Source organism: Cervus canadensis, chromosome 1 (genome assembly GCF_019320065.1).
Source record: "Cervus canadensis isolate Bull #8, Minnesota chromosome 1, ASM1932006v1, whole genome shotgun sequence".
In the NCBI taxonomy this organism is placed as follows: Eukaryota; Metazoa; Chordata; class Mammalia; order Artiodactyla; family Cervidae; genus Cervus; species Cervus canadensis.
The window spans coordinates 111,372,193-111,387,788 of record NC_057386.1 but is presented as its reverse complement, the minus strand read 5'-3'; the positions used below and the strand labels follow the sequence as shown (position 1 = coordinate 111,387,788).

General features: G+C 48.4%; 2 protein-coding genes and 1 non-coding gene across 8 annotated transcripts in view; 1 reads left to right on the top strand and 2 right to left on the bottom strand.

The window, feature by feature from the left end:
* Window positions 1–2,930, bottom strand: part of ASCC2 (activating signal cointegrator 1 complex subunit 2) — a 35,681-nt gene extending 32,751 nt beyond the window's left edge. For 3 of the 6 annotated variants that reach the window (XM_043436975.1, XM_043437001.1, XM_043436992.1), the window contains exon 1: window positions 2,774–2,930. The gene's annotated coding sequence lies outside the window, so the exon portion shown is untranslated. Of the gene's footprint in view, window positions 1–273; window positions 312–2,773 lie in introns of all 6 variants that reach the window. The other 3 variants (XM_043436983.1, XM_043437009.1, XM_043437019.1) reach the window with 3 other exon arrangements.
* On the top strand, window positions 2,612–15,090 carry LOC122421173 (formin-like protein 7). The gene is made up of 3 exons (XM_043437034.1): window positions 2,612–2,998; window positions 13,932–13,994; window positions 14,644–15,090. Exons 1-3 carry the CDS (start codon window positions 2,738–2,740, stop codon window positions 14,728–14,730), a joined length of 411 nt encoding a protein of 136 aa, XP_043292969.1. The 5' UTR covers window positions 2,612–2,737; the 3' UTR covers window positions 14,731–15,090.
* Window positions 8,514–8,620, bottom strand: LOC122425232. The gene has a single exon (XR_006264780.1). It is a non-coding gene; the product is annotated as a U6 spliceosomal RNA (small nuclear RNA).
* Window positions 15,091–15,596: the final 506 nt, after the last annotated feature.

The window sequence follows — 15,596 nt, the reverse complement described above, 5'->3', positions numbered from 1 at the left end:
ACTAGCCTTTCACAATAACCCAGTTAAGAATGACAAGGATTATTATGCTCAGAGGTCCACAGAGGGGCCCTGATGTGCTCAGGCAAATACCTGAGTCGCCAAGTTGAAACTGAAGCCCAGCTCTTGTGCCTTGGCACCTGGGTCTCTGGTACTGAGTATGCTAAAAATACTTCTTTCCTAACCTCTGAGAGATGCTGGGAGGACAGCTGGAAACATCAGTGGTCTAGTGCAGAAGTCTAAATGAAGCCCAGGCCCAGTCCTTTCCATCCTCACCTTCCAAAGACGATAGTGGGAGTGTCCAGTGCAGGGACCTAGGATGGGGAAAGAGTCATAAGGAGGAGGTGGCTCTCCACCCTTAAAATTCTACTTCCCAGAGTCCAGGTCTAGACAGGTACAGAAAGAAACCTGCTTTTAGAAGAAATCCACTCCTACAGGCCGGAGCCTATAAGGGCAGTTTAGACTCAGGCTGGTATGATGGTCAAAAGAGAAGTTTATAGTGCCACAGCCTGGGTTCAAATCTTGGCTCCATCCTACCCATGTTGAGATGTGAATAGTTCCTTAACTTCTTTAAGCTCTGATCTCCTCATCTGTAAAATCGGGATGAGAACAGTACATAATCTCATAATCTCCCAAGGTTGACATGAGAAGTAACCAATATTGTGAGAAGTAACCAATATTAAGTGGTCAGCACAGTACTTGGCACATAATAAACACTCAGTAACGTTTGTTGTTGTTTAATCGCTAAGTCATGTCTGACCCTGATGCTGGGAGGGATTGGGGGCAGGAGAAGAAGGGGATGACAGAGGATGAGATGGCTGGATGGCATCACAGACTCGATGGACATGAGTCTGAGTAAACTCCGGAGGTTGGTGATGGACAGGGAGGCCTGGCATGCTGCGATTCATGGGGTCGCAAAGAGTTGGACATGATTGAGCGACTGAACTGAACTGAACTGAACTGAAAGTTTGTTGTTGTTTAATCTCTAAATCATGTCTGACTCTTTTGCGACCCCATGGACCGTAGCCTGCCAGGCTCCTCTGTCCGTGGGATTTCCCAGGCAAGAATACTGGAGTGGGTTGCCATTTCCTTCTCCAGGGGACCTTCCCAATCCAGGGTTTGAACCCTTGTCTTCTGCATTGGCAGGCAGGTTCTTTACCACTGAGCCACCAATGAGGCCCCCAGTAAAGTTTAGTTGTTATTATTATTCAAGTCCCAATCGTAAGCCGAGCACTTTGGGCTTCCTCAATTACTCAGCAAATACTTACCGAATACCTTCTGGGACCTGGGCATGTAAATGACTATTAATCCGTGTAGTTTGAGCTTTAACTGGAAATTTCCAAAATGAGCACAACAGAGAAAGGAAGAATGTCACAGAAAACATGACCTACAACCTGGCTGTTGAAGGATAGGAGAAAAGGATGGAAAGGAAGGACATTCCAAGCAAAGAGCAAGCATGAGCAAAGGCTCAGATCCTGTGGCTTTGAAGGATGAGGGAGACATTTGGTGTGGCTGAAAACACAAGAAGTGGAGAGGAGAGGTTGGATAGAGAAGATGGAGCCACTTTAAAATGAGCCTCAAACGCTGTGCTAAAGATTTTGGCTTTTCATCTGAAGACAGTGAGGAGTCATGTAAGGAGAGGAGAGACATAATCATAATGAGAAGGTAATAACCTGGTGGCAAGAGAGACCTTCTATGAACTACTGGAGAGCTAAAACTGTTAATAACCTTACTTGTCCCTTCAAATAGTTCTTGAATACCTACCATGTACCAGGCACTGAAGCCTGGAGAATCATAAGGCGGGCAAATAACAGACCCAATTCTGCCCTTCACAGAGTTTATGGTCTTGCTGGTTAACAAGACAGATATGAACCAAACAGCCACACGAACAAGGAAATTCAATACTTTAAGGATGCTTTGCAGGCAAGGCCCATGAGGCTATGACAGCATTTAACAGAGAACTGACTCAACAGAAAGAGGATGTCAAGGAATATTTGAGTTTTCATCTACAGTACGAGTAGAAATTAACTAGGCAATAACTGGACTCTAAAAATGGCAAGGTCAATGATCATGATGATATCTGTGCCCCACCCCACAGTGGATCCTCAGTGTCAAGCAGGACAGCAGAAGTTAAAAATTTAGGAAAGGGCTTTCTTTTGAAGGGGAGCTTGGAATAAGCGCAAGAAGGCCTGGGAGCATCCCCATGGCTACTCCTGTCTCAGTTTCTCTGTCTTAACCCTTCTGGTCTCGCTTCAATATTACCCTCCTCAGAGATCGTACCAGATTGCCCTAGGTAAAGTATTCACTCCTCCGGTTGCAGTCATATCTTTAATTACCTAGTGCATTTCTTTGTCGTCGACTGTCTCCTCCCACTAGACTGTAAGCTCTATGAGGGCGGGAACTTCCTCTGTTGCTCTGTTTATATCCCCAGTGCCTAGATCTGTGCCCACGTAGGAGGCGCTGGACATAACATTTGTTGAACGAATGAATGAACCCTGAGGAAACTGAAGCTCGAGGTGAGGGTAGGAGGACCGCGTCTCGCCCAAGGCCAAGGTCACTCTGGGGCCGATCCTCGAACCCTAAGACTCTAAGCTCTGGCGGCCTGACTCTGGGGTCGGGGTGGAAAGGTAGGAAGAACGGGGCGACTCATGGCCCCTGGGGCAGCCTAAGCCTTGGCCCTGCCATCGAGGCGGGAGGCCCGAGGCCGTGTGAAGCACGGCTGCAGCCCCTCCCAGGTCCGATGCCCCACATCCGCAGGGATCAGCCACGCACTCACCTTGGCGGCTCCGATGCCGGCGATGTACCGCCGCCGCCGCCGCCGCCGCCGCCGCCGCCGCCGCCGCGGTCCAGGGTGACAGCTCCTAGAGCGCAGGCACTTCCGGGGTCAAACAGCTATTCCGCAGACGCAGACAGGAAGCCCCGGCCCGACCCCGTCCCGGAGCCAACTGCCGCCGAGAAGCCGGGCCCGGGGCCACGCCCCCAACCCAAGACTCCGCCCCCTGTAAGTACAGAAGTGGCTGTGCCCACACTTTCTCTCCGCTGCTAGCACCCTTGCTGCTTTAGCAGAGATGGTGGGAGGTGGGCGGAGAGCAGGTGTGGTTCCACCTTTTGGAAAAACCAAGTGTGCTACCTGGGTTCCTCAAGTCCAGGAGGAATTCTGCAGCTAAATGCTATACACTGTTTCAGGACAGGGGATGCGTTCTTTTATTGACATCAATTTTTTCAGGTAAACTTTGTCATCCAGTGATCTAGAAGGGACAGAAAAAAACGTCCTGGTCACTCTATTTTTTTTCCCTCTGGCATCACACCCATTTGATGGCATCACACAGGAAATTTAATTTGTATCTTGGTGGTTGATTGTAAGAACACACGTGGCAGTCTTTGGTACAGATAAAGCTTAAAATAGAACTTCTGGCAGAAATGTATGGATTGGTTTCATTATTTCCAATGGTATTAACGTCACTGAAGTTTAAAAGCTAACTAACTTGACTATGGGCTTCCCTGGTAGCTCAGCTGGTAAAGAATCTGCCTGCAATGCGGGAGACCCAGGTTTGATTCCTAGGTGGAGAAGATCCTCTGGAGAAGGGATAGACTACCCACCCCAGTATTCTTGGGCTTCCCTGGTGGCTCAGTCAGTAAAGATCCGCCTGCGATGTGGGAGACCTGGGTAGGGAATATCCCCTGGAGGAGGGCATGGCAACCCACTCCAGTATTCTTGCCTGGAGAATCCCCGTGGACAGAGGAGCCTGGTGGCTACCATCCATGGGGCCTCAGAGTCAGACACGACTAAGCACAGCACAGCATGACTTATAAAAAGACAATAAGTTCCAACAAGACACCTGACTTCTCTGAACATGTCTCAATTTCCTCATCTGTCAAAAGGGGATCATTGATAGCCACTTCATCATTTGGAGGCTAAATGAGATAGTACAGACAATACCAAGCACGTAGTAGGTGCTCAAGAAATGTTAGTGGAGAGAAAGGAAGGAAGGAAGAAAATGAGGAAGGAAGGAGGCTCCGTATTCATTGGAGTGGTTTTAAAAAATTCATTTGTTTGTTTTTGGCTGTTCTGGGTCCTTGTTGCAGCACACGAGGGCTACTCTTCCTTGCGGTGCTCAGGCTTCTCATCGTGGTTGGTTTCTCTTGTTGAAGAGCAAGGGCTTTAGGGTGCACAGGCTCAGGAGTTATGGCGCATGAGCTTGGTTGCTCCGTGGCTTGTGGAATCTTCCCAGACCAGGAATCAAACCCATGTCTCCTGCACCAGCAAGCAGATTCTTAACCAGTAGACCACCAGGGAAGCCCTTCCATTGGAATGTTAACCCTTATATTTATTTCATCTTTGTTTTCTCTCATGTTCTAGAAGAGATTAATGAGAAAGGTGAGCTCCCAAAGGAGACATCCTTGTCTGAGCTGTCATATGTCCAAATGAAATAGAATTAAAAAGCCACGTCAACAGGAGAAGCCTCAAACCATGTATCAGTTACACACAAGTATGGAGGAATTGGGGGAGGCCTCTGTTTTCTATATTAAAAGAAACACAACCACAACTAACTTAATTTAATGGCAATTATTTGGGTTGGCAATGGAGGCAAGTGTCTGTGGTGCTCAGAATCAGTCAAGTCTAGGAATAAATACAGAGAAATACTGTCAGTAGTTGGAGCTAGAAAATCAGCACTGGAATATCTGGGTCTGAGTCCCACCCGGCCCCGATGCTCTGAGTCACCTAAAATGAATCAGTATTGCCTTTGTGCTTCAACCCTCCAACCAGCTTGTGTTTGCAGAGGACCATTGTTCAGGTGAGCTGTTGCGTCGCCTGCACAATATTCATTTCCTCTGTTTCCCCACTAACAGCAGCTTGACCACTCCTCGTGTTACCAAAAGTGGGGTCTGGCTGCTTGCTGCCCAAAAGCCAATAGATAGGCCAGGTTGGTGGAAAGGAAAATAAAGCAAACTAACATTTGCTTTATTTTGGATGCCAGCATTGGGGCGGAGTGGGTGGGCTTGCCTGGTGGCTCCGCGGTAAAGAATCCACCCGCCAGTGCAGGAGACATGGATCCAATCCCTGGGTGCGGAGGATCCCCTGGAGAGGGAAATGGCAGCCCACTCCAGTATTCTTGCCTGGGAAATCCCAGACAGAGGAGCCTGGTGGGCTTCAGTCCATGGGGTCGCAAAAGAGTCAGTGACTAAAACAACAACGACGAGGCAGCAGGGCAGGGAGGGGACAGCTTCCTGTCCAAAGGCTGACTCCCCCACTGACAGCCAGGGGACAAGGGCCTTTACAAACACAGGAAGGGGCTTACACGCAGAAATAGCACAGTCAGCTCTGACGGTCATCCTGAATTTGGTCATCAGTGGTCTGACTAGTGTCATCTTGATTATCTGAGGTACAGTTAATCTGCAGTTCCGTGGTCAGTTTGTTCCCGTTTCCTTGAGGCCAGTTCTCAGAACTATGGCAGTTTATTGTTGGCTGCAGTCTAGTCATCATGCATCTGTAAGACAGCTCCTAGGATGAGACTCGGAGTATTATCTATAGCCCTTGAGAAGGAATTAGAGGTCCTTGACTATGCTTACTGACTAAGCTATCATTATTTGGTCTCCTTTGATAGTTTTCCTTCTCATCTCCCATTGAACATTCTTTGGCTAAAGTTTTCCCACAGACAAAAGGCAGGATGAGGATAGGGGAGAAGGACCATAGAGTCCTATTCTATTTCACTCAGAGAACCATCTTTCCCAGTTCAGTCTACATGGAGTAGGAGTGACTCTTTACCCAGATTTGAAGGGTAAACCACTGTATTAGTTATCTACTGTTGTGCAACGAATTGCCCCAAAACTCAGTGGCTTAGAGCAGTAATAAGTATTTATTATCTGACATGGTTTCTGTGGTTAAGGATTCCAAAGTGACTCAGCTGGGTGGATCTGGCTCAGGGTCTCTCACAAAGATACAATTAGATGTCAGCTGGGACTGCGCTCCCCTGAAGCCTTGATCAGAGCTGGAGAATCCACTTCCAGGTAGGTGAGCCACTCATATGGCTGGCGAGTTGGTACCGACTATTGGCAAGAGGCCACGGTTGCTCTCCACAGGGCTGCTTGAACATCCCTGCAGCGTGGTCCCTGGCTTCCTTCAGAAGGAGTAATCCAAGAGATCAAAGCAGAAGCACCTATGCCTCTGTGGTCTAGCCTTAGAAGTCACATGCCATGACTTCAGTCGTATATAGGGTCTGATACAACATCATTTCTTCCACTTTGCATTGGTCAAAGAAAGTTGCAAGGTCAGCTTTGATTCAAGGGCGAGAAGAACTAGCCTTCCTCTCCATCCACTGTTGTTGTTTAGTTGCTAAGTCATGTGCAACTCTTTGTGACCCTACGGACTCTAGCCTGCCAGGCTCCCGTGTCCATGGGATTTCCCAGGTGAGAACACTGGTGTGGGTTGCCATTTCTTTCTCCAGTGGAATCTTCCCCACTCAGGGATCGAACCCAAGTCTCCTGCATTAGCAGGCTGTTTCTTTACCACTGCACCACCGCAGGCAACCACTAATCTACTCTCTATGGATTTTTGATGGCCGTTTTTACAGGCAACGTGCAACAGCTAGGGAGACTGTGCAATGAGAGAGACGTGTGGAAGATGATAGTGGTTTGAACTCAGGCAGTGGCAAAGAATCCTCATGAGAAAATGAAACAACGGCGATGAAATCTCTTTGCAAAGTGTTACATAAAAATACGAATTTCATAATCCACACTGTCGCTGGCCAGGAACTGCTGTCCCCAGCAGCTTTCTGCTAAGCCAGGCTTTCTCTCGATAGGCCGTGTCTGTCCGATCCCCCTGCCCTCTGTCGAGTTCATCAAAGCTTCTGCTGACTCAAGAGGAATCTGGAGAATGATCACTGCAGTGGAAGTATCAGATCATCCCCCAGGGCCCCTAATAACAAAACATCTGCTTGTCATTCTTCCCTTTCCCTTTGGGTTGTGGTAAGAAAACAGCATTAAAGAATGATAATGATAAACAACTTAAAAAACTAAGCCTCCTGGCTTCCAAGAAGGGAGGCTTAATTTGAAGGCAGCTAATTATCCACTCATTATAATTTACAGATAGTGGTAGTTATCTCTCCTTCTGTCACTGGCCTATGAATAGTTGTTGGAAAGATTTTGAAAATGTCCGGGTTCATGCCTTTTAGAAAGAAGAGGGCAGAGAACCCCCGAGTCAAAGAGAACCTCATCAAACATGTAGTCCCAATCTCTCCTTTGGCGGATAAGGAAATTGAGGCTCAGAAAGGGGATGATATTTGCCCAGAGATGTCCAGCAGCTGGGGGCGGGGGCAGACGGGGTCCCCGAACTGAAGCTTCCGTGCTGGCTCCAGCCTAAAGCTCCACCCAGGGAGATGAAAGGGTAGCTCTGTCTGCCCCGTGCAGCTCGGCGACGCTGCTCTCAGACCACCCATCAGAGTGGCAATTGGTACATCCCTGCTCTCGGTAATCATCAGTGTGGGGCCATGGAGCCACAGAACCAGGAGGTAGAAATAATTCCTCTAGGGCTGGGACATAGTTTAAATTGCAGCGAGGGCTGGGCCGGGGCATTTTTGCTTCACTTTAAGATTAAACGTTTTGGGGGAGTTCTCTGGCAGTCCAGTGGTTAGGACTCCATGCTCCCACCGCAAGAGCATGGGTTTGATTCATGGCACGTATGCCATGGCATGGTCAAAAAATAAATAAATAAAATTAAATATTTTTTATACGGTAGCATCTCATACTTTTAATGTAAGAAATGAGATGAAGGGCTTTCAAAAGACACCTTCAGTTACTCTGGTGACGGGAAAGTTTGGTACTTGATGTTTTTAAACAATGAGCCTGAAGTTTCAGTGCAGTGAAATAGTGCCAGCTCTTTAGCTTTCCTTGGGAGAGCATCAAAAGAAGTTACTGGAAGATATGCCTTGGCTATCATGAAAAAAGAGGGACCTTGCCTTTTCATGTTTCTGGATGTTCACTTCCTGGGCTGCAGAGTCCCCAGCAGACTCCAGAATGAAGCCATTTTGAGCTTCTAATTTCTTTTTTTTTTTTTTCTCAAATTTTTATTGGCATATAGTTGCTTTATAATATTGTGTTAATTTCTACCATATAGCATAGTAAGTCATATATATGTAATATACCATCTCTTTTTTTGGATTTCTTTCCCACTTAGGTCAGCACAGAGCATTGTTTGGCATAGTTCTCTGAGCTATACAGTAGGTTCTCTTTAGTTATCTATTTTATACAGAGTATCAACAGTGTACACACGTGCATGCTCAGTCATGTCCAACTTTTTGACACTCCAGGGTCTGCCAACCCACAGACTGCAGCCCGCCAGTCTCCTCTGTTCATGGGATTTCCCAGGGGCGAGAATTCGGGAGTGGGTTGCCATTTCCTCCTCCAGGGGGATCTTCCCAACCCAGGGATTGAATCCTTCTCTCCTGAATCTCTGCAATGGCAGGAGGATTCTTTACCACTGAACCACCTGGGAAGCCCATCAATAGTATATGTATGTCAAAAATATGGAGCACTTGATGAATTTGTACATCATCCCTGCACAGGGGCCAGGCTAACTTTCTCTGTGTGGTTTCAATTCTAGTATATGTGCTGCCAAAGTGAGCACCTGACCATCTAACTCCTTAAGTGCCCCGGCCACCCACACTTCAGGGCCAGATCCACACTGCTTCCTCAGCCTGAACTACCCCCGATGCTCTCCTCATCAAAATGAAGTCTTTATCTCTTCTTTCTCCAAGTTCAAATCATTCCCCCGACATATACACTCCTACCTAGCTCCCTGCACTTCCCCTGTGTAGCACTGATCACAACTCATCACCTTTTATTTTTGTGTGTGATCATTTAATCAGTGACTGCCTCCTCATTAGACTATGTGTCTTGACAAGTTAGGAACCTCATCTGTTTGCTCCCTAACCTTATTCCCAGTTCTCAGCTAGGTACCTGGCACCTAATAGCATGTAATAAATATTTGTTTGATAAATGATTGAATCAAAGCGTCAAGATAATCTAGACTGACTCTTCTAATTCCAAGTAAACAAATTGTGGCCCAGAGATGGGCAATGACTTGCCCAGTGTCACACGCAAGCATTTAATAACTTGTTGATTATTCACTCTCTTCAAATACCTTAGCACATGGGAAATGGCCATTTCAAGACACTGCAAGCCTGGGGGACTCCACTATGTTCCACACTCTGGACAATTGTAGCCCCTCCTTCAGGGAAGGCTCCTCGTGAGGCAGGAATTCTAAACCTGAGTCAGTAAAGTGGCTCCAGGACCTCTGCATCCCCTGAAATGTCTGTGGATATATTGGGGCGTTTTTTTTTTTCAGTAGAAGGGCTGCCAGGTTTTATATGAACCTCAAATGAGCACAATCCTGAAATGCTAAGAGTCAGTCACACTAGCTCTCTGTTGAACCTCTTTTTCCCTTCACACTAGAAAACCCATTCCACGGCTCTAGAATCTCTGGCAGCAGAAAGACGGCTTAGTGCGAGGCTGTGAGGTTAGTAGAGGTCAGGGGTAAGTAACTAACACATGGGATCAGAGAGAAATGCAAACCAGTTGGTTGAGGGTATCATGGAAGCCTTCCTGGAATACGTGCCAATGAAGCTGGGCTGTAATGAACCATAAAGTTTTAAGAGGCTGGAAGTGATGGAGGGAGAAGGGTAGGATCCCAAATTCCCTTCTGGGAGCCCCATTGTCCTCATCACTTCTACACACTCCCAAGGAGAGCTCATTTCAATTGTCTAGCCTCAGAGTCACTTGGGTCCAGACACCAGCTTGGCTGTAGAATTTCCTTTTTCTGCTCTCTTTTGAAGGCAATACAGTCTGTTTCTATGATGCCAACCATTGCCAGCAACCCTTTGTCCCCTCTGTTGAATTATTCATCCTGTGAAATGAATTATTAATTTCCAATTTTGTACAGCAAATGCCAGACAAACAGGTAGAAATGGAGTTGGGACCCTGGGCATGGAGCCACAGACCTCCCCAGGTTCCCTGAAGCACAGGCCACCAGGGCCAAGAAATTATGCAGGAATCTGCAAGGGCTCGCCTTGGAACGCATCTGACCGAGGGTGACGCTGGTACAAGCTCACGGGGCCCTCGGAAGTGGCTGGGCTCCACTCACCTCTGGCTTTCAGGCCCCTCAACCTCCCGGGTCTTCCCTGTGGCAAACCTGACAGTTTCTGGGGCTGGGCTGCACTGCATGCCCACAGCTGGGTGGGCTGCGTTTGGTGCAGCCCCTGAGATTTGATTCTGAGTCTAGCACCTAGGTGGCCCTCGGTCAATCAAGCAGGATTTCTCAACCTCAGCCCTATTGACATTTTGGCCCAGAGACCTCTTTGTTGCGGGCTTTTGTGTGCGTTGTAGGCCGTGGCGTGGCATTCCTGGCCTCTGCCCACTAGATGCCAGTGCATACCTCCCCCTGCCCCCAATTGTGGCAACTGAAAAGTCTCGAGTCATTAAATGTTCCCTGGGGGGCAAAGCTGCTCCCACTAAAAAGCCACTGCTTTAAGTTAGTGCTTTAACTTGAGTCTTTTTTTTTTTTTTTTATGTATTCAGTGAGGATCCTGGTAATAGTTACCAGGATGAAATATGATGGTCAAACGAGATGACAGGTGTGAAGTCTCCACTTGTTCAGGGTGTCTCCACCCTGGGACTTTACTGTTTCAAGAAAGGACAGTTCTCTTTCATGCCTGAGTCCAGGTCTCGGTTGAGTGATTCCCAGCTGGCTCAGTCAGTAAAGAATCTGCCTGCAATGTAGGAGACGCAGGTTTGATCCCTGGGTTGGGAAGATCCCCTGGAGACAGAAATGGCAACTCACTCTAGTGTTCTTGCCTGGGCAATCTCACAGACAGAAGAGCCTGGTGAGCTACAGTCCAGGGGGTCACAAAGAGTCAGACACGACTGAAGTGACTAAACCACCACCACCACTGGGTCTCAGGATTGTGTTCAGCTGCAGGTAACAGAACATCCACCTTCACCAGACTTGAACAGTGAAGAGGAGGGACTGGTTCCTATAACTGGAATCCCAGAAGGAGGCTGATTTTCAGGTTCGGTTGATTCCACAACTCACCCATGTCCTCATTCTCAGGGACCAGCTCTGTCTGTCTTTTTGCTCTGCCGTGTACTGTGAGGACTTCTTCTGATATGGGTTCACCTTTGCACCCTAGGAAGACCTTCAGCAGTCATCAGCATCACGGTCCTTTTTTTTTTTAATCAGCAAAACCACGTGGCTTGTGGGATCTTAGTTCCGCTCCTAAGGATCAAACCTGTGAACCCCGCAGTGGAAGCACAGAGTCCCAAACACTGGATTGCCAGGGAAGTCCCAGGCCTTCTTATACACTTCCCATCTGAAAGGACACAACTGTTTCTGCATTCCAAGCCAGAGTCCTGAAATCCAGCCTGGCTGGGCCACTTAGGTCACAAGCATACTCTGAAATTAGCGTCTACATCCAGTAGACTGTGTGTGCTGGTTGGTATAAGCTCATCACGTCCCATGCTGGAAACTTGGAATGGAATCGCCTTTCCTAATATTAATATATGGCTGTGGAGATATCCAAATGAAGAAATGAAGATCTTGTACCGATTGGATCCGGGGAACCTTCCAGAACTGGTCATTCTAGTGGGCGGGGGAACAGATTAGCTGATTAGCTGGATCTGGGACCTGGCCAACCCTTGGAGATGAGGGCATGGGGAGGGAGGGGAAGTCAGTCTCACCCAACTACAGGGACTGAAAGTGAGGGGAGCTTGGCTTCCTAATGCCCAAAAAAGGGGGCAACGACCAGGTTAGAAATGGATGCTAGGCAGGCAAGAATGAAAGTTGTCCATTGCGTGAGGTCAAGAGAGGGCCGCGGGGGTGGACAGGGGCATGTTAGTGTATCTATAGAGTGTACCAGACACCTCTGTGTACCACTTCGGTTACACAGAGCTCACCCTTTTTAAAAATACTTAGGTAATTGTTGGCTGTGCTGGTCTTAACTGCTGCACATGACTTTCTCTAGTTGCAGCGAGCAGGGGCTACTCTCTATTTGCAGTGTGCGGGCTTCTCACTGCCGCGGTTTCTCCTGTCATGGAGCACAGGCTCTAGGAGCTCGGGCTTCAGTAGTGGAGATGCACAGGCTTAGTTGCTGCTAGGCATGTGGAATCTTCCCGGACTAAGGATCGAACCAGTGTCTCCTGCACAAGCCGGAGGATTCCACCAGGGAAGTCCCAGAACTGACCTTTTATTCCAACTAGTGTTAGGTGGTCTCAGGTGAGAGCTGACAATGCCCCCGCCCCCCCGCGCCCCCATCCCTGGGCTGCCAAGGACGGGTTACCTATCAGGCCCAGTACTCACCCTGTGTAACCTGGAAGTGTGGAATGTTAATGCTTGTGAGGCAATGCTTGGCCAATGGGACTCAGAGCTGATGACCAGTTACTTCCCCCTTTATTCTTCAGAGGGATTGCTTCCCAGATATATTTCCTAAGGCGTCTCTGACTATCCCAAGGAGTCATGAATCACCCATATCAGGTCCACCCTTGGCCCACCTCCTGGCTCCTGCTCCTTGCCTGTCCTTCCCTCCTGCTCCCTGGGGCCAGATCCTAAATAAACTCTCCACACAGAAGACTTTATATCACACTCTATCTTGGGGGAACCCAGGATAAAGATTTTAGTTAGCCTGAGATGTAGCTGTAAGCCTTTATACTTTTTTAGACAGCATGTGAAAATGAAAGCAAGTTTTTGTATCTTTAAATTGGCCTGCCATCTGTTGATTGGGGGCCATGCTCAGAGGACACTGCTGTCGAGGCTGAAAGTCAAGCCTCTTGAGACCCACGGAGTTCCAGGCCTTTCTTGGCAGGAGGCTGCGGTCTGCCAGCTGCTGTGCTCTGGGTGGGCAGGCAGGTGCAGGAGCGGCCCAAGATGAACCCCTGCCCAGAGGAGCTGTCAGGGGCTGACCGCAGGCTTGAGAACTTGATCAAGATGTCATCAGCCAAACTGGGAAGGTTGCCCTGCTTCCAGCTGCACCCTGTGATTCTGACGGACATGCCTTCAGCTCCACTGGGGATCGAGTCCTCAGTCGGGGTGGCCCGCCAGTGACAAGGCATAAAGGAGCCTTTGCAGAGATAGTGAGAGGGACCCGGGGAAAGGGCTGTCTCCTTTCCTCTGGCAGCCTGCCCCCTGCCCCCCACTGGCTATAGACAACATGCCACAGTGGGTCTCTGCTCCCTGCTCCTTGGGCCCGTTTCCTCCACTGATGCCCACTGACACTCTCCGACGCTGTTGGGATGAATTCCTCCTTCCCTCACCCTTCTGGCCACCACCCACAGACCTACTGTGCATCCCTCCTGGCGGGACCCTCAGCCACCCCTCCAGGGCTCAAACCTTGCTCTTGGTTGTCAAAAAGGCCCGCAGGCCTCATATGACTTGCTTTTTGACAAGTCTTCTAGCTCCCCAACCGAAACCCAGAGCAGTGCTGGCAGGGCACGGAGGCAGCCCAGCTTATACACATCTGGTGATGTCTCAGTTCATGGTCAGGTGTACCAGGGGGCTTGCGGACAGGGCTGAATAGTTACAGGTTAGCCCCATCTGACTGTGTCGCTCCTAGGCTTCTTTCTCTCTATTTTTTTTTTTTGGCTGCATTGCAAGACGTGTGAGATCCTAGTTCCCCAACCAGGGATAGAACCGGGCCCAGCAGTGAGAGCACGGAATCCTAACTACTGGACTGCCCGGGAAGTCCCGTGGCTTCGCACTTTTCAGGCACTCCCCCTGGTAGTTCAAGGACCCCTGTGGGGAATTCAAGCCTCTTCAGCCCTGCCTCACTGTGTCCCACGACCCCTCACCACTGAGACTCCTGCCGCTCCCTGCTGCTCCCACGCCTGTGCCCCAGCTGGCCCCTGCCTCTGTTTCCCTGTTACCTGGCTTACTTTAAATCATCTTTCAGGTGTCAGCTGAGGGTCATCTCCTCCAGGAAGCGTTCCTTACTTGCCCAAACCCAGTGAGAGAGGTAAGCTCACAAGTTGCCTAAAATAGACCTTCGCGCGTTGCCCGGTACCCGTTTGTTTACGGGCTTGTTCCTGCAGCAGGTGGTAAATTCCTAGACATTAAAGACCATCTCTAGTTCATCCCCGTTCATTCCCTCAGGGCAAAGCACTGTGCCTGGCACAGAGAAGTTGCTCAATAAGTATTTGTTAAATAAATATTAGGAGACTTCAAAGAGTCTAATAAACTTGAGTCGAGAGTTTATTCAGAGGGAATGAAGCCTCAGGTCTTATATAATGTCTAAAAGCAGAAAAACAATTTATGTATTAATATGAGATATTAATAAGATTGTCAAGTACTGATAATATGTCAAATATATTTGTATAGATGAGTATTTTTTAATAGATGAATATTTAAAAACCCACACAGCTGCAAAATTTTAAAAATACTGTAAAAAACAGCAAAATAGATACGCAACAACCTAACAATATAAGAATAGTGTATTTTTCTCCAGTCTATGCCTTTGGGTAAGTATAGTTTCCCCAGTCACGGCACGTGCTATTTCTGCCTTTTCACAAAACATCACAACATCAACATTTTTTCATCTTGGAATCACTGCCTTTGAAGCTAAAAGAAACTTTAGAAATGGTCCCATCCATCTGCTTCACTTCTAGAGAGAGGAACCGAGGTCCAGAGTGGTGACTGACTCAAAGTCAGCCAAGGTGATGACAACTCTAGTTTCTAAACTTCCTGACAAGTGACGTCACCTTCCTGTCCAACAGCCTTGGAGACTTTTTTAGATGCTTTCTCTACTTCTGGATCGGTACAGGAAAACACTTAGAAATGAGGATTCTGAAGCACAGACAGATCTTAGCTGGACTTGCATGCAGCCACTTTTTAGAATTTAGTGACACATAGGGGCTTCCTTGGTGGCTCAGCGGTAAAGAATCCGCCTGCTGATGCAGGAGACACGGGTTTGATCCCTGGTCCAGGAAGATCCCACATGCGGTGGAGAAACGAAGCCTGTGCATCACAAGAGTCCTGGAACTGCAACTGCTGAGCCCTCACCCCACAACTACTGAACCTCCTGCACCCTTGAGACAGCACTCCACAGCAAGGGAGCCACTGTAGTGAGAAGCTCATGCATCACAACAAGGGAGAGTAGGCCCTTCTCACCGCAACTAGAGAAAAGTCTGGGCAGCAACAAAGACCAAGCACAGCCAATAAAGAAATAAATCTAATTTTCCAAAAGAATTCAATGACATATAAAGTTTTATACTTCCACGGGGACTCCCTCACACACTGGTGGGAAAGCTGATTATAACAACCACTTCGGAAAACTTGCTGGGAATATCTCTCCAAAGCCAAACATCCGATTGCCCTATGACCAAAAGTCTTCTCCTCCATGTTTTAGTTGTTCTTGTCTGGCCGCTAAGTTGTGTCTGACTCTTTGCAACTTTGTAGCCCAGCATGATCCCTTGTCCATGGAATTTCCCAGGCAAGAATAGTGGAGTGGGTTGCCATTTCCTTCTCCCGGAGATCTTCCTGAACCAGGGATCGAACCCAAAGCTCCTGCATTGGCAGGCGGATTCTTTACTGCTGAGCCACCAGGGAAGCCCATATGCTC